The sequence below is a fragment of the Neopelma chrysocephalum genome, unplaced genomic scaffold (assembly GCF_003984885.1).
Source record: "Neopelma chrysocephalum unplaced genomic scaffold, ASM398488v2 Primary Assembly neopelma1_96926, whole genome shotgun sequence".
NCBI lineage: Eukaryota > Metazoa > Chordata > Aves > Passeriformes > Pipridae > Neopelma > Neopelma chrysocephalum.
This window is the reverse complement of record NW_020925569.1, coordinates 1,275,942-1,299,247: the sequence shown is the minus strand read 5'-3', so window position 1 is coordinate 1,299,247 and position 23,306 is coordinate 1,275,942. Positions and strand designations below refer to the sequence as shown.

Here is a 23,306-nt window from a genome sequence, read left to right as displayed (position 1 = left end):
GGCTAACAAGCAGCCCCATGCAGGCAATTGAAGGCGAGACAAATGGCATTACAGCAAAAAAAAGAAATGGAAAAAAATAGCTATCTGATGTAAGAGGGACAAAAGGCTTTTGGTGCCAGAATCTCCACCAATACACAGTAGTGACTACTTGCAGAAGACTGCAGCAAAGAATCATAAAATAGTGTTTTTAATAGCACATTTTCATTCTTAGTCACTTCTTCAATGACATAATCTTTTAGCATATACAACATGCTTGGACAAAAACTTCTGTAACTTAACCACTTGGTGATCTTATATTTGGAATTTGGTGTCTGCTGTGTCACTCAGCCTTTAGAGCTGTCTGTCATATCCTCCTTGTATTTTTTTTTTCTCCCACTTTTAGGGTGGTTTAGTTGTCACATAAACAAAACCAGCACTTAATGAATTTTTGTGTATAGGTTACAACTTGTGTGTATGCATGAATATTGCCTTCTATCTTCGTGTTTTTTCCTTTAGACCATACCAGCATGGAGCAGACATGTTGGCTGCAATTTCCCAGGTATTAAATGAATGCACAAAACCTGATCAAGCTTCACCCGCTGCCATAGTACTACAGGGTCTCCAGGCACTTTGCGAGGCTGAGGTAAGATTAAATTGACTTGTTCCTGTGTTTTGTGTTTTGCTTGTGGTTCATGGGCTATTTTCCCAGTTGGCTTTTTTTTAAGAGTACATTGGATTGTTGCAGAATTTCCTTTTCTTCTGACAAATTTAATTCCTCTCTTCCAACATAAGTTAATAGTTCCTGGGAAATTGTACTGTGAACTTCTACCACAGCAGGTCAGCCCTTCAGAACTTCACAATTTGTTTCAAAGACATCCCTCCATGCATCTTTCCTTGAGCTTTGAAAAGAAAGATTGTGGGCACATAATTCTGATTAGCCAAAAAGTATGCAAATCCCTTACTGGCCTGCCCTGCTGAGTCTCATTCATAGAGTGTACCAGATAGGGAGTGAAACCACTTGCAGCTGCAAGGCTTCTGTTTTACTATAAAGCATTCATTACTTACTAATGGAAAGGACAAGTAAGCATTGGAACATGCCGCCCGGAGAGATTGTGCTGTGTCCATCCCTGGAGACTTTCACATTCCTTTTGGATACAACCCTGAGCAACTGGATCTGATCTTGTAGTAACACTGCTTTGAGCAGGAAGTTGGACTAGAAATAGGAAGTTGGACTAGAAATATGCTGAAGTCTCTTCCAACCCAGATTGTACTGTGATGCTGTGATATCCATGAGTTAGGATTCAAGGCTCTTTGTTTCTACAGTGACATCCCAGACATCATCATGCAGGCATAGACATGCTGCGAATCACACTGTTGACAAACTGCGTACTACACAGGCCATCCCAGTTAGTGAACTAGTTATATCCTACAGGAATATTTGATTTCTCTGCCAAACTGCAATTTTAAATTTATCCACTAATTCACTTTCACTGGAATGAATGAGGCCAATCCAACAAAATCCAGCAATTACCACATTATTCCTTTGAAAACATTCAGTGGTTCAGAAACAACATAGTGAATCATCAGCAGTCCATAGGCATTAGTATTCAATACAGTTAAAAATCTTCAGGCAATGACTACTAAGAAAAAAATTATTGCGGGTAATTTTTTTGTTTGCTTTGCTTTTGGTGTGGAGTTTGGCTCTTCTTAAGGTCACATAGATTATATCACTGCTGGTTTTGGTATTGAACCACTGTTTTCCCGGGCTGGATTATATTTGGACTTTGTCCTGCAAAAAAGCAGGAGTTAGGTGTATGACAGGTGTCACATCTTACTATAATAGCCTCATTTGAGAATAGACGTACTGTACCACTGTTGAGAACTGGAAGACTAAAACAACTCCAGGTACTTGGGATGGAAGAAAGAAAAGAAGGAAAGGATCGCTGTGGACTGGTACCAATTTTTCCTGTCCAAATTCTTACGGACCCTCCTCAATTTGCTTTGTTTCCCCCATTATAGTGTAACGTTCTGGGAGACCAGACCTGCCACTTAATTATACTGAAACTTTAACAGAGAATTCTTTTGTGATTTGGTAAGCTGGGTAACCATTTGGGTTAAGTAATGCAGTCTGTCCCTTATTTAATATTTAGACTCCAGTTTGCAATGCAGAAAGGACATAATAGTAGAGGTTGGTTTTGTTTTGGTGTTTTCTGTCTCTGCCACTAACTTAAGGGAAAGGGATCTAATCTCTCAGCTTTTCCAGGTACAGTTGCTTAGATGTAGAATTTTAGAGAGCACCTAATTTTCAGTCAGCTTCTGCACTAGAATAATAAATTATGTTTTCATATGTGTAGTGTTGACTTAGATCGTGATGGAACCCTATACACCATGTGGCTTTGTCAGAGTTGAGTTCTGAGTGTCTCAGACTCTTTCAGAAAAGCAATGCTATAATAAAATGTACTGTAACATTTTTTGGTTGACTGTTGTGGAAGAATAGTTTTCCATTTTGTAGACTACAGTAATTGTTTTGTATAAAGGTAATGGCTTTACACTGCATCCTATGTGAATAGTGTTAAGAGCATAAGCTTAGCTTTTGTAGGACTTATAAGAAGGGCTAGATGCTCCCCCCACCCCTCTGTTTTGGGGGGATTTTTTTGGTAGGTATAAAAAAGGGTCTTTAATGAATAGTGCACAGTGACTTGCACATCAAAGTTTAAAATACACGCAGTTCTTGCCAGACCACATTTCCTATTTCTTGGCATATAGTTTGTTTTTTTCCCCAGTGATTTCAACAGAAGCCAGTGTACTTCAAATGAGGCTGTCTATTCTGGCATCTAATTGATTTCATGTATCAAGTACAATGTGCCAGCCAAGAATCATTCAGGAATAAAATTGTTAAGTATAGTATTTAAATCCCCTTTCCAGGCTTTTTGAGGAAGTGGTTTCTTACTGTTTATTCCCTAACTCCGAGACCCCTGGTGGCCTAGTGGTTAGCGTGCAGGACTTTCACTGCTGCGACCACGGGTTCAAATCCCGGTCTCCTGGCCCTAACTCCATATCTGTTTGTTGTACTGATCAGAAAGAAACCAGCATATCAGAGTAATATAATGAACTGGAAAGTTTGCGAGAACAAATAATGATGACTGACATTTTGAAGGAATTACAAAGCTGAATGTTGTTTAAACAGTGTACATTTAAAAACTGTACTCTTGAAATGGGGGGTTTGTGTTGTGACACAATGAGAGTATCATTACTTCTTGGGCTCAAGTTTCTGCCAGTTTCTCTTTCTCGGGTCTGATTTACTCCTTGTTCTCTTTTTGACTTACTTTATATCGTTGGTCTTGTATATAGTTAACATCATAATTTCTGTCTGAACTCTTTAGCCAGTAATGTGGGTACGGTTCCTTACCTGTACAGATCTGCAGTTGGAGGGAGCTGCCAGACTCCCAGGATGAGTTCTGTATAGGTAAGGGTTTTTCCATGGATGGAATGAGTTAGTAAAATAAGTTGACTAGGAACGTTACTGGCCTGCTTTGAAGACACAAAATAAATTAAGCAAATTTGTGCTCCAAGTACTTAAAATCTGTTAGCATAAACTGGACAGCTGCTTGTGTAGTCCATAAAAACAATTTCCATTTTGTAGCTGAAATTTCAATGTAAGCACTTTGCATTTGAATGTGTACATATTCTGTAGACATAACAATCATGACCAAACTATTTTTCTGTGAAAGTGACATTGAGGAGTGATTTGGCTGTTAATCCTCAGGATTAATAGCAGCACTTCTTTCTGCCTCTGTGGCACGATCACTTTGTCATGTCAGCTGGTTTTGGCGTATTGGGCAAAATGTGTTTTGAAGAGAAGATGGTTTATTTACTCTAAATTATTTCTAGATCATATTTGTCCATTAAGTTCACGGGGCAATCAGCATCATTTATGATAATCATAGTGTGTGTCAGAGTTCAGTACTCTCTGACCAGGTTATTTTAGGTATTCTGTGCATGAAGGATGTAATGTATAATATCAAACTTACTTATTTGAAGATAGTTGTTACACAGAATTTCTAATTCAGCAGAGTGATACAAAATATACTAAAATCACAATACAAATATAAGTTACAATTCGCAAAATATAGCAATTAAGATGTAGAGTTCAGTCACAGTACCAATGTGATTCCCGTTGCTGGTCTCTGTTATCTGTTCACTGTCAAGATGCTGAGCATCCCCAGTAGCCAGGAAGGAGTATGTGGGTTGCAGCCAGCTCAAGCCTGTTGCTTGAGACCCACCAAACTGTTTATAGCTGTATTCTAAAAGAAAGGTCCTTTTTGTGTTGAGTTGGTTTCTTTGCAAAAGCTATGGTCAGTCTCAGCCTGTGTTATTGTCTGAGCTTCATGAACACATCACCTTTGCCCATCTGAATCTTCTTTCATTGTAGAGGTTTATTGGTCAGTCACAGTGTGTAGCACTTACTCAAAGTGATGGTATGCCCTTTGCTTTCTGCAAGTTGCAGGTATTTCTGTAGCTGGCTGGTATGTGTAACACTTTACAGTACGGGATCGGTCAGGTGGGTTTTGTTGCAGTTCCATGTTCTGGAAGTATTCTGAAAGGGCAAAGAGATGTTACAAATATTTTTTGCACCTATTATCTTACAACTGTTAAAGCCACCGTTTCTCCTTAAAAAGCAAATAAAATAGTCCCTGCGTAACCTAATCAGTTGGCCTTCCTTTAAAAGTTAGGCTGAGCTAGGTGACCTCCAGAGGTCCCTTCCAACCCAAGTATTTGTCTGAATGTAGGATTCTCTGATAGACTTGGTGCACCAACCTTGCTGAGATTTGGTATGAACAGATATTTGTCTCAGAGGAAATACTGGCTCAGTATTGTGCTTGCTCTCTCCTCCGCCAATCATATTGATTTAAATGTTGTTGTTCCCTGCTTTTTTCCCCAAGATTTCTCACCCTTTTAGGGTAGTAGGTCACCTGAAACCGCTTGTGTTTCCTAGACATCTGTAAAACTTAGCTTTGGGTTTTTCCCATCTAGCAGTCAGTGCTTTGTGTAGTGGCAAGCTTGCTATTTTAAAATAAATTTTAAAAATAACAAGAAAACACAAATGTAAACCAAATGTACTATACCAAAAGCACTGTGTGGTTGTAATGTCTCCAGATGGCAATATCATCTTATTCTGAACAAATGCAGAATGACAAAAAATCACAAAGAACAAAAAGATGAAAACAGACTTATCAAAGTAGGATGCTAGTGTGTCTAGATCTGTGAACATACATTTTCTGATTAGCACTGATTCTTTTTTTTTCAGATAGTAATTGGCATACCAGTGTTGTAAAGTTTTCTTATCTTGCTAGTTTTCTAGAGTGTTTTGCATTTTCAGAGGACAGCTTTGTGAAGCTGAGCATTGTATGTGGAATTATAGGGCTTTTCCTTGGGGATTCATGACTAGCAGATAAACTTGATCACAAGATATTTATCACAGTTGCCCATTCCTCCAGAAAGACATCATGTCAAGGTTGTTACTGCCTTTATAACCTTTTTTTATTTACTGTGTTTGTTTATGGTGTGTGAAGTATCAACCTCCCACTCTTTTCATCCCTCTACTCCACTGATTCACATTGGTAGGAGTTTTCTGTAGGACTGCTGTTACGTTGCAAGTCTAGAAAATACCCTCTGAAAGGAATTGTGCAGTCGTAAGCTTTTAGGCATTAAAAAAGTATATTTTTAAAGGAACTTTAGTGTTGCAACAATTGAGGGTGAAGTCTGTTAGTGACAGGCCAGATTGCACTTCTGTGCTCAGTGATGACTTTAATATCCTTTAGCTTTTGTGCTTAGCATGCACCAGATGATGTTTAGCCATTTTCTTTCTTCATATCAATTCACCAAGTTAGTTTGAGTTATTGCCCAGTCTGAAGTCATACGAGATCACTTCAAGACCAAGTATTTAGTTGTCAGCAGTGTTTGAACAGGTGAGACATACTGTAAATTCTCCTTTTTATCAGCGTGTAGCAAAATTTTTTTAAGTTGTGGTGTATTCCAAGCTGCACTACTTTAACTAAGACTAAAAATGAATCTCTTCTAAGTGATACCTATACCCTTCAATAAAATGTTTAGCATTTGGAAACTCAGGCTGTTTCCTTTAGCCAGTAGAAACATTGAATTTCTACTGGACTTCCACTTCTCAAGAAAGGCATATATCAAGAGATTTCAAATCAGAAGAATTTTACTATAATCTTTGCTATTAGTATGAATGCTTTTTATACGCAGTAAAGAAAATAAATCCTTTCTGTTTGTCAAAGAAAAGAAAATTGTTAAGATTGATTCTATAGTGAAAATATTTTGATGTTGACAAAAACACTGAAATACTATTTAGTCAGCGAAGTAGTAGATCCTGTATGGCAGTGATACTGTACTTAGTTTGTATGATACTTATGTGATGTGTGTGGAAAACAATTGTCAGCTGAATACTGTATAAGATATCATATGATTATTGTAACACTATTGATTATGCGTGACTTAATGAAAGGCCAGTGTTTTTGGCATACCAAATACACATGGTCCAAAACCAATATGTTGTTTCAATGTAGTTGATAAAAGACATTTGATGTATGTTGTTCCTTTAGATTTCACGAACTTCATCTGTGTGGTACACATATCTGATAAATCTGAAACTTCTGTTAGAATGCTGGTGATTTTTTTATGGCTTTTTTTTTTTAACTGTTAGCTGAAGTTGGAGAATGAATTGAAACTTTCTTGGCTGGCTAATGTTTTGTTAGTCTTCCTAAATTACCATATCAGATGGGACCCCATGAATATACAACTTTGTTTCTCCATATATTAATACACAGCGTATTTTCTCTTTTCAGAGAACTAACTCATTACAAACTTAATATTTCTAGATAATTTAGTAAGTGCTAATAGATATGTCTATCTTTCTGAACACTGGAAGAGCTTTTTTCTTATCCTTGCAAACAATGTGTTTTGAAAGGAGGGAAAGAGAGGTATCATTTTCACTTGGAATTTATCAGATGAGGTCTTGCTACCTGTCACTGATCATTACCACAGAAACACACTAATGGGTTTGCTATTCTTGAAATGGATTCAACTTGAAATGGATTCAGCTTTTTAAACTGTGCTCTAAAATGTATTTTGCAATCACTTAAGTGACTGCTTAATTTGGCAGTTACCTGGACCCAGGGATACTAAGCATTCTGTTTTTTCAGCGCAGAATAATACTATCCTTCTTAGTGCCTTTCTGGAATATCTTCATAAACATATCTTTATTTGATTTCCTTTCATAGATCAATTTCTATTTCTCTTTTTGTTGCTTTGTTTTAATTTCATACAGCTGAAAGAAACTTTCATGGCATTTGCTCAGATTGTTTAAAGAAGGGTTTTGGTTTGCAGTTCTGGTATATTTTTCCCTTTAAAAGACTGAGTTTTGAGGGGTGGATGGGAGTGGGATGAAGAGAGAAGTAGTTTCTTGGGGTTTTTGGTTTTATTTGTTGGGAAGGGGGTTGTTTATTTTTTTTGTATCTTTTCCTGTTTAGTACTCTTTTTGTTGCTGTGGAGCCTGAAATCTGAAAGACAGATAGTAAAAACAGATAAATTATAGACAGAATTATTCTAGGTGTGGTGACAAAAATCTGAGAAGTGAAGTCCTCCACAGGTAGCAACATGGGGTTTGATGAAATACTGCATGGAAATTACTTAATTTTTCACTAAAATACACGGTTCCTTACGAAGAGAAAGCATGGGCAACTGAAAAAATCTCACACGGAAAAAAGGAGAAAGTTTTAGTGCCAATAATGCTGTCTAGTCAGCATTCCTGTGGGACTTGACTGCTTTTTGTGAATTCTGTACAGTTCTACGGCTAGAACTATACCATTGACTGATCATTTTCCAGACTTTTTTCAGTGCCTAGAAATACAAAATGTACTGAGTGCTTGTTGTGCTGTCATGCAGATCTTTAAAGGTGAAAATAAACTGAGTGAGACCTGTGTTGTACCCAGGAAGAGCTATGTAGGACCGATTATGTAGCACTACTGTGCTGTGGATATAGTGTAAATGTTTATTCATTATTTTCGCTTTTATAAAAGTTGTTCTGAATAGCTAGATAGCAGTTCAGTATTAGGAATTAGTGTTTTGTGTTTATTGTAGTTTGACAGTTTCCAATGACTTCTGGATTCCTGAAGTTTTACACCTTTCATTTGTTCTACAAATTTTGTTGGCTTTGACTGTTTTTAAAGATTAAAGCAATTTCATTTGGAGGGCTCCCAGGGGAAATATTTTACTGTGTTGCTTCCTCTGCTTTCCTCCTGTTGGATTCCGAAAGACAGCTTGCTTTTAAGCTAATTTTATGAAGTTAAGTAGAGCAGTAGTGTTGTGTGAAGATACATCTACTACAGCTTTGCATATTGCTAACATATAATTTTGCATAACACATAACATTGCATATTCCTACTGATAGGTGCTTTCTCTGGTGAAGTATTATGCAGTATTACTGCATTGTGTCAATTGATAAACAAGTGAATTTTTAACATGCTTACTTTTTTTCTGTTTATGAACTATATTCCTGTTCTCCAAGTAGGAAGAGTGAGGACAAGCACTGGAAAGAAATTTTAAGTCGAGTTATGATTGCTGTTAGTAATGGTGTCTCCCACTTTCCTTTCAGGTTGTTTGCATCCGTTCTACATGGAATGCGCTGTCGCCAAAGCTGAGTTGTGATACAAGACCCCTGATTTTAAAAGCTCTGAATGAATTGTTTGCCCTGGTTCCCTCATTAACCGTGAATACAAATGAATTTGAGGTATGTACTCATGGACTAAGGTGAGTCTGTCTTTTATTATATCTTTGTATATAGCTTTTAAATGAGCCTGCTTGTTTTTAATTTGTCATAATGCACATTCCATACAGTTTCACAATTTTTGCTTGCATTAGTGAGTCCTGGGAAATGTGTGAGGAATTCCAGTGCAAGGTTAACTGTGGTTTCCCTCTCCTAGAATGTGAGGACAGGTGAACATGTCTGGAATTCAAACCTGTACCCTTTTCTAGCTCAATGCATGTTGATGTGGCAGCAGTTTGTTTCAGGTAACTGCCTTTATTTCAACTGCTTATTTAGTTAAAGAAAACATAAATGCATATTTTGTTTTCTTTTATAGAAATTCAAAGCCCAAGTTATCAGCTTCCTCTGGAGCAACACGCAGAACAAGGTAGGTGATACAACTGAAAATGTTGATTTCTGATGTCAGCAACTGGATATTAAGTTTTGTACTTTTCTGTCAAGACAGTGTCAGTAATCTCATTTCCAAATAGGATTTTCTGCTTGTTGCTGGCCATTTAACGCTGTTTTTGAAGCAGTGTACTGCACATGAAAGGTGATTCTAACATCTGCCAAGGAGAATTGTAACACAAACTAGTTTGACTTCCCCTGGAAGATTTCAGCCTCAACATGGTGAAGCATTCTTGACAAAGATGCTACTGTGACAACTAACTCAATTCTTTTGTAGAGTATTGTATTGCAGTGGGAACGTTTGACTATAAACCACCATGGGGCTGGTGGAACTAGTGTGTTTTAGTTTAAATGCAGCTTGTATATGTCTACCTGAAATACCCTCAGAATGCTTGCTATGAAGCCTAGATTATTGGTCTTCCTACTTTGCATTGTGTATATATAAAGTAAGCAATTGAGAGTGTGCTTCAGAAAAACATTGTTATGGTTTTTTTATCAGCATTCAGTAGTTACTTGATAAGCTCTTTTTATGTGGAGTTTCCAGTAGGTAGCAATAGCATATGCTGTGTTTCTGATTTTATTTTTCTTCTTCTTAATTTTCTAGGATGCTCTGGTAGCCATTTCAGCCTATAAATCACTGTCATCATTTGGCTCTGAAGAACATACAGTTCTTCATCTTCCTGAACAGGTAGCCATATTGTATGTTTAAATAGTAAGGACATCTGACACCTGCATCTGACATGGGTTATATCCTCTTGAAAGGGAATCTAGACCGTGTGCCTTCTCTATCAGACAACTAAGAGAACCTCATGGTGGAATACAAGCTCCTGCTGGTGAAATGAAATAGTATTGTCTTGATGAGCAGGAAAAGACACAAATGAAGCTGAGTGAGGGCTAAGCAGTTATTTTGTTAGTTAAATCATCAGGTTTTGGGGATTTTATGCTCTTCTATTAATGCTTAACTAAGCAGATCTTGTGATTGGTGCTTCATCCATTGCAGCATACTCATGCTTAGTGCTTTTGTTCCTGAGATGGGTAAGTCAATTTGAAAAATGGGTGCTATTTTTGGAATTAAGCTGAAAAGTTTTCCTGTGTTTTTGTTCTGAACTTTTACTGTATAACATTTTGCTTTTTTGTCATAAAGTAAGTCAGAAAGGAATTGAGGTATTTATTGGAAAGCTATATAAGTATGTAGACTGCTGATAAACTCTGAAACTTCTGGTCATTTGACTCAGTAACCTTACAAAATGAAGGAGTACAAGGAGATGAGCATAAGGTCATCTATGTGACTTTTCTTTAAAGTAATGTTTTACAAGAGACTAGGCAGTACTCAGTAGTACATTGGTACTTTATGATATAGTATATACTTCTGTAAGGTTTTATTTACAAGATAGGCTCCATTTACATATTGCAACTGGCTATTATGAAAAGGTTGCAATAAACAATTTTAAAATTAAAAAGACTAATCTATATAAATCCATGAGAAGATTTCAGCATAAACCTTACAAATGAAAATATGTTTTACATAGAAGACCACAAGGTAGAATGAGGGAAATGTCTAACCACTGCTGCAATACTAAATCTTTCGCAGTAGTGCATAGTTCTGTATTGTTGGTACTTTACTTTACGCTCATTAGAAAATGAGTAAGTATGCTTTAATTGAAAGCAGTGTAAATATGTTGCAGTTTTTCAGATTCTAAAAACTAATATGTAAAAATAACATCTAGCAAAAATGTTCTATGTATATTGAAGTGCCAGTAAAAACATTGTTAAATTGAAGAAGAATCAGAGTGAAAATAAAATTTTATGAATTTTAGTTCAGTCTGTAAGCGCCAAGATAAATTTTACTATTACTGATGTGGATTTACATACTCTGTGATTTTTATCCTTCAGTATTGCCTTTCAGTAAGGTAGAAGCTTTTATTCAGTCAGCTTCAAATTAATAAAATGGAGTGAAATTAATGAAATGGGGAACTTTTCATATTTAGCTGGTATTTTTGACTCTTGGAATCATGAGTGGTAATGAGGATTTGGAATCTTTGTGCTGACATTTCATTTTTGTTAAATCCTGCAGGCACGACCGGAAGTTTACTTGCTGAAGGAAACAGACATGAATGGAGATGAAGAGGAGCAGGAGGCAAATCTTTTTGTTCCGGGTTCTTCATATATCAAGCTGTTGTCTCTAACACCAGCTTCTGTTTTAGGAGGTATAATATATCCAGTATTTGAGGTTACTTTGCAGATATATAATCACAGTAACTGTACAGACATGTGGCTTTTTTATAATGGAGTGTCATGTTAAAGTGCTGCCTTTTTATTTGTTCGTTTCTTAACAAATGACAGAAAAAAATGTAAAAGTTCAGAGGAAAATAAAGCCCACAACCCATTTTTAGGAAGATGGTGTGTCAAAGGTCCTGATAGTGGGGAAAAATGCTTACAATTAAAAAACCCTTATCTGTCCTACAGGGAAAGCCAGTTTCATATTATTTACTTCAAGTACCCATGACTTCAACAGAGAGGAATGAGCAGATGTTTTAAAAGGCAGCTCTGCATTTTAGCCCAGCACAGACTGAAGTAAAAAAGTGTTTTATAAACAGAGTATTAATGGCATGAAAACAATGCTATTTACAAAATCTGCTTAATTGATGAAATGTTAGTGCTATGCCTAAATCCTAATTGTAGGGATACATATTGATATTGAAGTATGCATCAGCAGATGGCTGGTTGATGCACTTGTTCTGAAACCTGTGCAGTTGAATCACCTTCACTATTTGAGAGTTTTGCTGTTCACTTGATTACTTTCAGAAATGCTGAAAGTACATTCACTTCCAGTTACAAGATTGAGATGTTGTGCTGGGACATAGGCATTGTTCTTTAATTCTTAGTAGAACGCCTGGGATCTTGATGTGTGATTGCAGCCTATAAACATTGCCATGAGACAGTAGTAGTTTTTTGTAGTATTTTCCCCCAGTGGAGACTCCTAGAAAGATCCATTCATCAAACTCTACATGCATTGGCATCTGGAGTACGTGCAGCCTCGCCTGGAGAGTCTAACTACTAAGTCCTGGAAGCTTTGTGGGGAAGAGTGATATAACTTATTTCAATGAAACAGTGTGATGTATCTTGACAGAAAATGCAAGCTGAGCAATGAGTGCTGAGATAGCCAACTTCCTAGGAAGATGGGAAGCCAAAACGGATTTTAAAGTGAACAGAATGAATACAAAGATGCAACTCCCACAGACTGGTATCAAAATATACTTGAATCCAGACATTCAGTGAATAATTTCTCCTTAAGAGGTGTCTTCTAATGCTGATAGTTAACACAGAGAGCAGAACAAAAGTTGAACAAAAGCTTTAGTGACTGGCAGAAGTGATTGTTGTGATTTAATTGCTCCAGTGAAGGAGTATGAAACTGGATTCATGAGACATTGTCCAAGACAGGCCCGAGAGCCACGAAGTCTCTGTTCTATGGGAGCTGAATCTGTGTCATCTCATCTGCTGGAATCCTGCTGTTACACATTATTGAGATTAGTTCAGTACTTTCTTACTGCTTAGAAGGAGTAGGACTGAGCTGCTTTTTAAGAAAACAAACTCTGTTTCTGAGTTTTCCCTGAAGTCCTTCTTAGCGCGCATCAAATCAACTGAAACTTCTAAGGGAAGTTTAGCTTGCTGCTTGTGAGAGCTCCCTCTTTGCTTTTCCTTATTGATTCTTTAAACTTTGAATTCCTACTTATTTCTGTTGCCTCCCTCTGCTTTAATTCGTGCAGGAGGAGAAGAATCTTTAGGCTTTTTTCAGACTCTGCATGTTTCTTTATGAAGAGCTGAACAAATAATGCTATGACAGCTACAGTTAAAAAGTTTCAACTGGAAGGTGGGCTTGGTGTCTTATTATTGAATTGTGGGATTTTTCCAAGTGCCTTCTTCAGCTGTGTGGGAGGAAAATGTCTAAGCTTGCAAACAAATCTATAGGGACTATTTCTGCAACAGAGCTGAGGAAAAATTAGAGGCAAACTAAAAGTAGATTTTTATATGACAGTTGGAATATGCTGCAATTCCAGTTTACTATAGGTGTCTGCTTATACGAAATGTTGGAAAGTGGAGTTTTAGATAGAATTTTCTCTCAAACTCCTTTAAAACTGATTTCAGTTTTGATATTGTTTTGAAGCATGGGAGTGCACAGGATATCAGAAAGGTTATAACAGCCTTAATTTTTTTACTTTAGTAGTTTTTCATTCTGGATGCCTGAGACTTGTCTCAAACCTGGTAGTCAGAGAATTAAAAATAATCCCATGTAAAGGACTATAAATTTCATATTATTATTGTTGTTGTTGTTGTTGTTACTAGTAACAACTAGTAACTAGTTACTACTAGTAGCAAGAGATATTACTACTACTACTACTAATAATAATTTTGTTGCTGTGATGTTTGTTGTCTTTTTTTACCTTCAGATTGATTTCAAGCATTAAAGTATTCTTGCATTTGCTGCACATCTACTTGTTTCACTAAATGTATCCAGATTTTGTAGTTTGAGTTTTACATGCTGGTCTAGAGCTTTGGGTTGTGTCCTACCTGAAGAATTGCTTTTGAATGGCTTGGAAATATTAAGTCCTTTGGCATAATCAGGAAGTGCAGTAATATGACAGCAATGACATACTACTACCTGTACTGTGTTGTCTCTGTCAATATGAATGGTTTCCAGCAGAGAAATAACTCCCACTTTCAGTGAATTTCTTTTCTATTGTTGTAGCTACCCTAAACAAAAAAGTTTTTTTATGAAAATCACAGGCAGGTGGGCGGGTAGTGTTTCCATGTCAATAAGTATATACTCTTCCAATAAAGGATTGGGTACAAAGAGTTTCTGTCTATTATCACTGTAGTGAAAATTGCTAAATGCATTCTGCAAGTTTTGTTTGAAGAGTATTGGCATTATACGTGGAGAAAAAGGATCCCCAGATGAGATGCCCTTCCTGACAGGCTACAAAAACGTATTGGATTGAGACTGCAACTCCACTATGGAGTTGAAATGAGAAAGAATATTGCTGAAAATCAAGGGAACTTGCTGAAGATACAAAGTGTGAGAAAGTTTAAGTATACAACTGTTTTATTCCAAGATGACATGGGTGTTTCTTGGGCTTGGAAAGGATGAATGAATGCCTCTAGTTCCTAGGCAAAGCAGGACTGCATGGGATTTATGAAATTGGCCAAAGTTTCAAGCCTAATGTGTAACAGTTCTTATAAATGCCCTTAAAACTCATTTGTGTAGTGAAAGCACTAAGAGCCTTATCATGTTTGCATGGTTTGCTGGTATAGTGTTGGGTCTCAGTTGTGATGTGGTAACAAACACCATGCAATCATATCTATGTACATACAGAAATATGACCCGTTTTTCCCAGTGTGTACCTCTAGAGGCTGCTTCAGATTGACTTCGCAAATGGACAATAACTTGATATTAATTCTGTTTAATTTTAAACCTGGTTAGGCTATAAAATGCATAGCTTGAAAGCGCAGAACCTAATAAAAATTTGTACTGCTATATTAAAAGAAATCGAGGTCATACTTCTGTCTGTATCCCCTATTTGCACATACATACTCTTTCTGCATCTACCCTCTTTGCATTGTACTTCTTCTAAATCTCTTTAAGAACAACCTGGTTTAGAGACAGTGTTCTTTACTGTGTTGCTCAACATCAGTTCTGTTTATCATTGTCCTTCTGTCAGCATGTGCTGCTGTTACTAGTGTATCAGTAAAAGAATGCAGTCAAGAGCTCATGGAATAGTTACAGCTATTTTCCTTCCCAGCCTTGAAAACACTTAGGTCAGCTTTGAATAAAGTAGTTTTTTACTGGAATTCCTCACGTTTCTTATTTTCAGCAGCCTCCCATGATTTTCAGCATTGCTATATCCTCACTTCATCATAACTGGTCTGCTCTGGCCTCCAGTCGGGAGGTCTGGAGACACACCATCTGTAACGCTGCTGATGCTTTTGAAAAAGCACGCAGGATCACTCTTGAGGAGAAAAGGCAACACAGAAAGAATCGTGTCTTGCAGAATATACCACCTAAGGAGTCTTTCTGCTGTGCCTTTTGCAACCGGACATGTCTATCGCGTATTGGCAATAGACATTTTAGCCACCAGCGTGCTTGCAACAAACGTGGGTAGAGCCCTTCCTAAATCTTCATTCACGAAGCCTAGCCATGATATCCCCACTTCATTGGAATTACAGGTGGAGGTAAAAAAATCCCCAGATGTAGGTACGCTTGCTACAACATCAAATCTAGACTGCTGCTCCACTATAAAGTTGAAGTGGGAAAGAAGCACTGGTTTCATTTTGGGTTTTCCAGGGTTAGTTATGTCTCTCGGTCATCAGGCTCTGACAGTCTCTTGCCTTTCTCTTCATTGCATTGCACTTCATCAAGCATTTGAAGAGTTTGCAACATCACTGGTGAAACAGGAGATGACCAACATGCCCCGTGGTGTGTATCATTCTGCCTTGAGAGGAGGGATGACATGCTCAGACCAGGGGAAGACAGTAGCAGGCGTTCCAAACTTCTTGCTGAAAATGTATGAGAGGAACAGGCAACCAGGCATGACACCAGGCCTTGCAGGTAAGCTATCACTTTCTTGAAGTTAGGCACGTATTCATGCTTTGACCCAAAGATTTCTCTGAATCTGAAGGTGAATCAGTTTCAGAACAATGATGTCTTATGCCACTTGGATATGCTTGCATATGCTTTTGAATTGTTGGCTTTATTAAGTTAACTTTGCTTTGGGTTCTCCCCTGACTTTTGCAATTATTGGCATTGACCTTTCTTTTCCCCTTCCCTCCCACTTTAAGCTGGCATGTTGCTGTGTTATGACCTTCCAGTCCATATGGGTAAAGATGGCAAGCCTATTAATAGGTTTCTGGCTAGCAGAGGGCGCAGTTTCCAGCAAATGTTGGTCGCCCTCATTCATGAGGTAAGTTGTTGCTGGCTTTTCTTCACTTTTCAAAAGTATTACACCTCCTTCCCTCCCTTACTCCCTCATTTGTTTATGCTAATTAGCTATTGGTATCAGATAGCAATGCCATGTATGAATGTATCATAATTAACTAAGCTTCCTGCGAGGGACAACTAGAATAATCAAGTCCAACCATCAACCTAGCGCCACCACGGTCACCCAGCTTCACTAACTTGAATTGAACGTGTGAATACTTTTTTTTAAATGTTCACTGTTGAAGTGCTTCTTCTAAAAATCGAAAGAACAAGCAGAAGGTGACCTTTGTCTTTATCTGCCTTGCAGACTACTATTCCTGCCTTATACCTGTTGTGTGTAACCAGTTGTAGATCATTAGCAGGTCTGAACAATGATGGGACTCTGTGGAGAAACAAGAGCTACACTTTGCTAAGATTTGCTATTTTATTCTGTCTCTTAAGTTTTTCAGCTCCCTGACCCATTACACTTACACTGCTGAAATCATGCAGTTACTTTTGATATGGTTTTGGAAAAAGGGCATGAAATAAGTCCCCACTTAATCATTAAGGAAAATAAAGTGCTTGTAATTGAGTTTTTCAGAAAATTTAGAATTACAGTACTTTTATGGTTAATATGAAAGCTGATCTTTGAAAATTGTGAACAGCAGTAAAAAAAAAAAAAAGTCAAGTAGTTAAACTGGATCCGGGGAAATAAGTGTTCTTTTCACAATTTTATGCCAATGAAAGCCGTTTTTACTAAAAGTGGAAGTGTGTTAAACTCTTTAGAAGTTCATAAAATAATTCTGTTAATGCAATAATTTCAAATTGCTGTAGAGGTTAATTACAAGCAACTGGGACAGTGATCTGGGGCCTGATTTTGGTTTGTGACTGTCACCCAACATTTGCAGGGCTTACCTGCTCTGAAGTTCCTCTGTGATGCTGGTAAAATCACTGACACCAAACACCTTCTATTAGGAAATAAGTGTAGCATGGAGTTTGAGTGGGAAGATTGTGGAAAAAAGGTTTGGAGAGTTTTCTGTTTATAAACTGGAAGTCTGATGCAGAACACATGCATCTGCCATGGATAATGCGCAGGGGCTATGTTCTGATCTTGTGATGCATCTGCAAGGCTCTCTCTGGGCTTTGCTCTCAGGTCCTTTTTCCTGCATGTTCACACTGTGATTATGCTAGTTAACTTCCTCAGTCTTTTTGAAGCAGGCAGACCAGATCCCTCTTTAACAAACCTGTCTGCAGCAGAGTTTACCTGAAGTTTCCAGTCAAGTAATGTGAATGTGTGCCATGCTGAAATTGGCTGCTTCTGCCTAGTGCAATCTTCCCACTCTGTACCATCACTCAAACATTTCCATTTGCTAGCATACACATCGAATCTTTACCTTCCATACAATAGTGTAGTCATTCTGATCCTTCAGGAATGAAAAAACACAAAAAGTAATAATCATGTCTTGTGGCCACAGAAATACCACGTGGACCCCAGTGGAAGTTAAGCCGGGTGGTACAAGGACAAAAGCCAGTCTGCACCCCTTTGACTGGGGTATAGAAATCCATCTCTGCTGCTGTGTTACAAAGTGTCAGCGAGATTATGACGTACTTCATATGTCAAGTTCTTCTCTTAAACTAGAAAAATAAAAAACCCAAATACCGCTCTTGAACACAGATCCCAAGGTATCTAACCATGTATGCAGATTTAATAGGTATTTTCCATCTTGACATCTTTACTGCTAAAGAATGAAAGCAAAAACTGGAGATAATACCCCTCATCATCACAAGAGTGTAAATTAATGTTTTAGATTGTTTTCTAACTATTTGGATGTCCAGTGGAAAGCACCAGGGGAATTCCACAGGGATGTGTCAGAGTATGTGAAGGGAACAGATGTAGAGTAATGAGGTATTAATGAAGCAGGGGCTTCCATAGTATCCCGTAAGAAGACCTTTGCGGTTTATGTACTTGCTTCATTCAGTGGGACCTGGGTTCAGGGCCAGAGGTTCTGGAGAAAACCGTATTTAATTGCATTACAATAAAAGGCATGTATGAAAGTTTTATATGAGTTGAATTACAGTGGGATAAGGATCAGTTCTAAACTACTACGTTATAAACATTTGCCTGTTACCCTCCTAAAACACTAAATAAAATCTCTGGAAAACAAAATATAACAGTGATTATAAAATCCAGCAGCACATCAAAAATTGACTTTTTTTGTGCAAACAAACTACCTTCATAGAAACATAGCCTTAAAATGCTTTGCTAGACAAAGTATGGGGGTTTTATTGAATGTGGTGAACTGGATAAAGTTAGTGAATATGTACCAATGGCTGGAGACAGAAATATTTTACTAAGTATCTCAGTACTTTGCCAGGTCAATTGATTTTCTAGTAAAACTAGAAATAAATCTAAATATGTTTAAAATATAAACCTAAACACAGAATATTTTCAGACAGTGCTAATTGCACCCTTTTAGTGAAAATCTACAATAATTATAAAATTGTGATCAAGAATCAGTATTTCTGTTCTCAGTTTACACTGCTTTTAAAGACAAAGTTTTTTCTTGCAAAACAAAGCAAGTACGTAGAGACAGTTGGAGTCAGGGTTGTCAGAAAAAAGGTGTTTGGGCCTTTGTCTAGATGAGAAGCCAGTCCCTGGGCTCATCAAACTAAATTTCATGCCTTAGTATTTGCTTAGTCCTCAGTGTTCTTCTGGGGAGCAGAGTTTAACGGTAAAACCAGAGAGCCTAAGCTATAAAGCTGCCAAATAGCAGTGCTGGTAGAAGGAAATTGGGTTAGTAGGAACTAGGCCTGTCTTTTCCCTGCAGTGGCTATAGGATTTAATGTGTTTTTGTAAAGTAATTTCTTCAGAGTTCAACACAGCATATTAAGCGGGTTTTTTTAGGGGGGTTAAATTATCAGAATGACACTTTTTTGCTACTGTTTTGACTCTTTTATTGGAGGTGGGGTGGATATGGGTTAACACTTATAGTGACTTTTTAATAAAGCAAGAAGTGTTCTGTTTAAAAGAAGTCTTAAAGTTGCCTTTGAAGCATTGAATTCAGCATAAAGCTCTGAATAAAGTGTGAGGTTAATGTAAACATCAAGAAAATACAATTAATTGGGAGATATCAGGCATTCATTTATTTTATCTCTAAAAATGTCCACCAGTTGCCATTTTCTTAGTTAGGACTGAGCAGTCATCACCATACTGGGATTATAAAGTGTTTCTCTTTTCAGAGATTTGATCTATGCTCAAATAGAATATGAACCCACAGATTACATATCTATCTGTATCTGTGTATGCTTCGTTGCCATTATTGAATTTAGTTTTTTTTACAGTGGGGGCATGATGAGGGGCTTGAGAAAATCTGTTTCACCTTTGAGATTCTTTATGTATAAAACTGTGATGCCTGAGATTCTGCTACCAAAAAAATGAGTTATATGGCGTATGCAGAGGAAAGATTTTCTTGTGTATTTAAAAGTCTTTGTAACGTACAAATAACAAATACTTGGGTTTAGCGTCCATTCAGACCTAACAGTAACAGCAGCACAAGATAACTTAATATTCAGTCTTAATGGGCCAGACTTATTCTATCTCCTATTTGCTGTTCTAGCTGAGGAATTGGATGCATCTGTAATACCTGTCAGCAGCATCAGATTAAGATGCAGAAGAGTTTTTTGTTATTATTTGAATGGGTATCTCATGGGAAGAAGAAAATATGTTAAATAATCTGTGGTATGTTTGAAATGCTGTATTGCTCTTCAGAGGTCACTGGTGACTTAAAAGAGGAAGATCATCATTCTCCAGAAATATGGATGTGCTGTTTGATAGATTATTAAACAGAGCTTGTTAACCTCTCTCTGAGAGGACATGTAAGTTACTGTAGTCACAGTGGTCAGAAGTTTTATAGACCATGGGTTTTCTTTGTTTTCTACGGCTGCCTAGATCCTACTGTACAAGAAGTCTCTGAGTTCATCACAGTCATCCGAACTAGATTAGCTAATAATTACCTGTGACTGTTTCAGGTTTTGGAACTAATTCTTCCTAGGAATGCATAGCAATAATTTCTTACCAGATTCACTTATCTATTATGAAAATGAATGAGGATGAATAGTCACATATGTTCACATTATATACCATATGTTTTGGTGGTTCTCTTAATGTATGTTTTGGAAAGTAATTAGGCTTTCAGCTAGCTACCCATCTTTTTGTTCTCTAGTGGAGGTGAAGGCAACTGTTCATGCTACATGCAAAAAGCACAGAGGCAGACTGCTTTTGGCAGACTGATGTGGTAAATGATGGCTTTGACAGTCTGAACTGGTGCAGCTGTTTTTTAAATGAAGGAGGATGGTCTTGCCTTTGCATGTTTCTCAATATTCAAGTGCTTTCTATGTGTTGGAAATAGCTCCAAGTTATTTTGCCCTAATGATGTGTCGTATTTACAGACACAATTGCAAAGTTGGGTTCCAGTGGTGAGTTGTACAGTATTAAATACTCCTTTACAAGTAATAATCATGTTAAGCATTCTGTATACTCATGGAAGAAGCATTCTCTACTTTTTTTTTAAAGTGTGTTCATTAGATGTGCTGTGATGACATGCATCTTTGAGAAGTCAAGTGGAAAGCTTCTTCTGTACGTTTCTTTTCTCGTTCGGTTTTGTTGTAATCAGGATATTCAAGAACTTATTTAAACCTAATATGTGAAGTATCTTAATAAGACAATTGGATTTTCTGGAACAGAATTCACTGTAGTGTATTCTTCTGTGCCTGGATATTTCAGTGGATGTAGTTCAGATTATGAACTACTTTGTGCTGATTTCTACTACTGAATTTACTCAATGTATTTCCTCCAGTGATGAAACAGTATTCAGATATTAAGTTTGTTGACAGATTTTTGCTGTTCTCCTCCTCAGTCTACTGCACCTCAGAGAAAGACAGTCAATTTTTTTCTCACAAAGTAGTGTTGGGGGGTGGATTTGGAAGTGTACACATGCAAGTATGTTAAAAAGAGCCTCTAAGCAAAGTTGCAAATTAAAAGAGATGCTGCTTAACTATTACATTTATACAGACATGTAATGCCACTGTTGTTTATGAAATCACTGAGATGGCACTTTACGTGTCCCATATGAGAGGGGCATTTAAATACATGCCTAACCATTTCAACTGACCTAAAGGTATTTAAAACACGTTTTCAAGAACACACGTTTGTTAGAGGTGAACTGAATTTAGGGACTATGTGAGTTGGCAGGGCTATCAAGATGGAAATCTGTTGTACTTTGTAAAAGAACATACTAGGATTCCCAGTCTCCCTGCTGTACTGCAGATTTTAAGATAGGCCATAAATACTAATATCATAGTTTCTCGGTTCTTTAAGCAGTATTATCTCAATTAGATACCCAAGGAAATGGTAGAAATGTGCTTAATTTCACTGTTACCTGCATTTTTTTGTGTGTGCCCTATGCTAGCTGTGTATCAGTGTAAAACGAGTGATGAGGCAGATCCCCACCTTGCCACAACCTCCTTTCAGGTAATTGTAGAGAGTGGCAAGGTCACCCCTTAGTCTCCTTTTCTCCAGGCTTAACAACTCCAGATCCCTCAGCCTCTCCTCATAGTGCTCCAGACCCTTCTGGCTTCATGGTCTTTCTCTGAGCCCAGGACTTAACACAGGATTCAAGGTGCGACATCCCCAGTGCTGAGTACAGGACAACAGTCACTTCCCTGGTCCTGCTGGCCACACTCTTTCTGATACAAGCCAGGATGCCATCGGCCTTCTTGGCCACCTGGGCACTGCTGGCTCATGTTCAGCCGACTGTTGACCAGCACAAGTCTAAACAGTGTAGACGTCTAAAATAGTTTCAGAGTAGAGGCAAAGGGGAAGACTCGACTTGCTGCAGATTCCTTGGGAACCCAAGGCATGCAATTCTAACTGGGACCTCGATTGCTCATCAGTTTTTGGAGGAATCTATAAGCAGAGATGCGAGGGGTGTGTGAAGAAAATTTTGGCTAAAAAGAAAGGACTAGTGTTAATGTGTCATTTAAAGATGAGACTTCCTCTTTTACTGCAGGTCATATTTGTATCGGCTGTGGGGTGAAGTAGGTAATCTCTCTTGGTTGACTTTTAGAATGTTTTTGTTTGTATAGAAGTATTAGTACTTATTCACAAGTCTTTAAAGTTCACTACTAGCAGTGGGCATGAAGCTTTAACAGTGTCCTTTGTTTTTTGTTATAAAATCCATGTAAAGAAAGAATATTTACCGCTTTATGTAGATCATGAGGAGTGTAAAATAGAGGTGATGAAGCAGGAAGACTTAGGAAAATAATTATGCAAAGGCAGGTCTTTATCTTAGTTAACCATTCTGCCTTTAAAAGTATCTAAGATTTTCACAAATGATGAAGAAACTTTTGCCAGTGCTAAGTGTTGTGCTTATTGCCAGATACAGTCCACTGCTCCCTCTGGGTTCAAAGTAATAGTTGCAATACCTGGAGCAACCAATTTTGACTGGGCTGGGTAATGAAGTTGAAAGTAACTTGGTGTGGGTAAAATCAGAAAGGAGAATAAAGTACATTACCATTTTAATTTCGTAGAGCCATGTGTAATGGCCTGTGGGAGTGAGTGAATGATTACCTGCGAATCATAGACTGGAGAACGTAGAATGTGCATATGCTAGACTTCATGTAACCACTTCTGACCTTTGTGGTGTATTGCACAGGTTAACATTCAACCTTCTGAATGGCACTGCTCCATACTGCTGCCACAGTCCTGGTTAGGATTTATGAGTCGAACCTACAGTGCAGTCCTGCAGGTAATCTTGAGGTATATCATATTGTGCACATTAATGCTTATTCAAGTGGTATGAGTTTTATTTTTACCAGCAAGAGCACTTCCTTTAATCAGCAGGTAATGCTGTCACATTGTAATAGGCTTGTCTTCCAATTATGTCAGCCTGGCTAATGAGTAGGAAATATCTCAAATCCTCTCTTTTATTAGGTTAACTGACCTGATACCTAGATCAACGTAGTATCATTTGTTTTTTCAACAGGAAAATTATCTAAAGAAGTTTTAGCAAATAGCTGCCTTCCAGAAGGCCTTCTTTGTCCTACTAAAAGGGCTTATTTGTTTGTATTTCCAGGCCACACCGG

At 37.6% G+C, this 23,306-nt stretch overlaps 1 protein-coding gene across 1 annotated transcript in view; it reads left to right on the top strand.

Moving 5' to 3' along the window:
• Window positions 1-23,306, top strand: part of FOCAD (focadhesin) — a 99,575-nt gene that overhangs the window by 40,571 nt on the left and 35,698 nt on the right. The window contains exons 15-22 of the mRNA XM_027670742.1: window positions 496-622; window positions 8,654-8,788; window positions 9,141-9,191; window positions 9,816-9,899; window positions 11,286-11,418; window positions 15,627-15,815; window positions 16,046-16,167; window positions 22,877-22,969. Coding sequence (XP_027526543.1) covers window positions 496-622; window positions 8,654-8,788; window positions 9,141-9,191; window positions 9,816-9,899; window positions 11,286-11,418; window positions 15,627-15,815; window positions 16,046-16,167; window positions 22,877-22,969 — 934 coding nt within the window. The remainder of the gene's footprint in view (window positions 1-495; window positions 623-8,653; window positions 8,789-9,140; window positions 9,192-9,815; window positions 9,900-11,285; window positions 11,419-15,626; window positions 15,816-16,045; window positions 16,168-22,876; window positions 22,970-23,306) is intronic.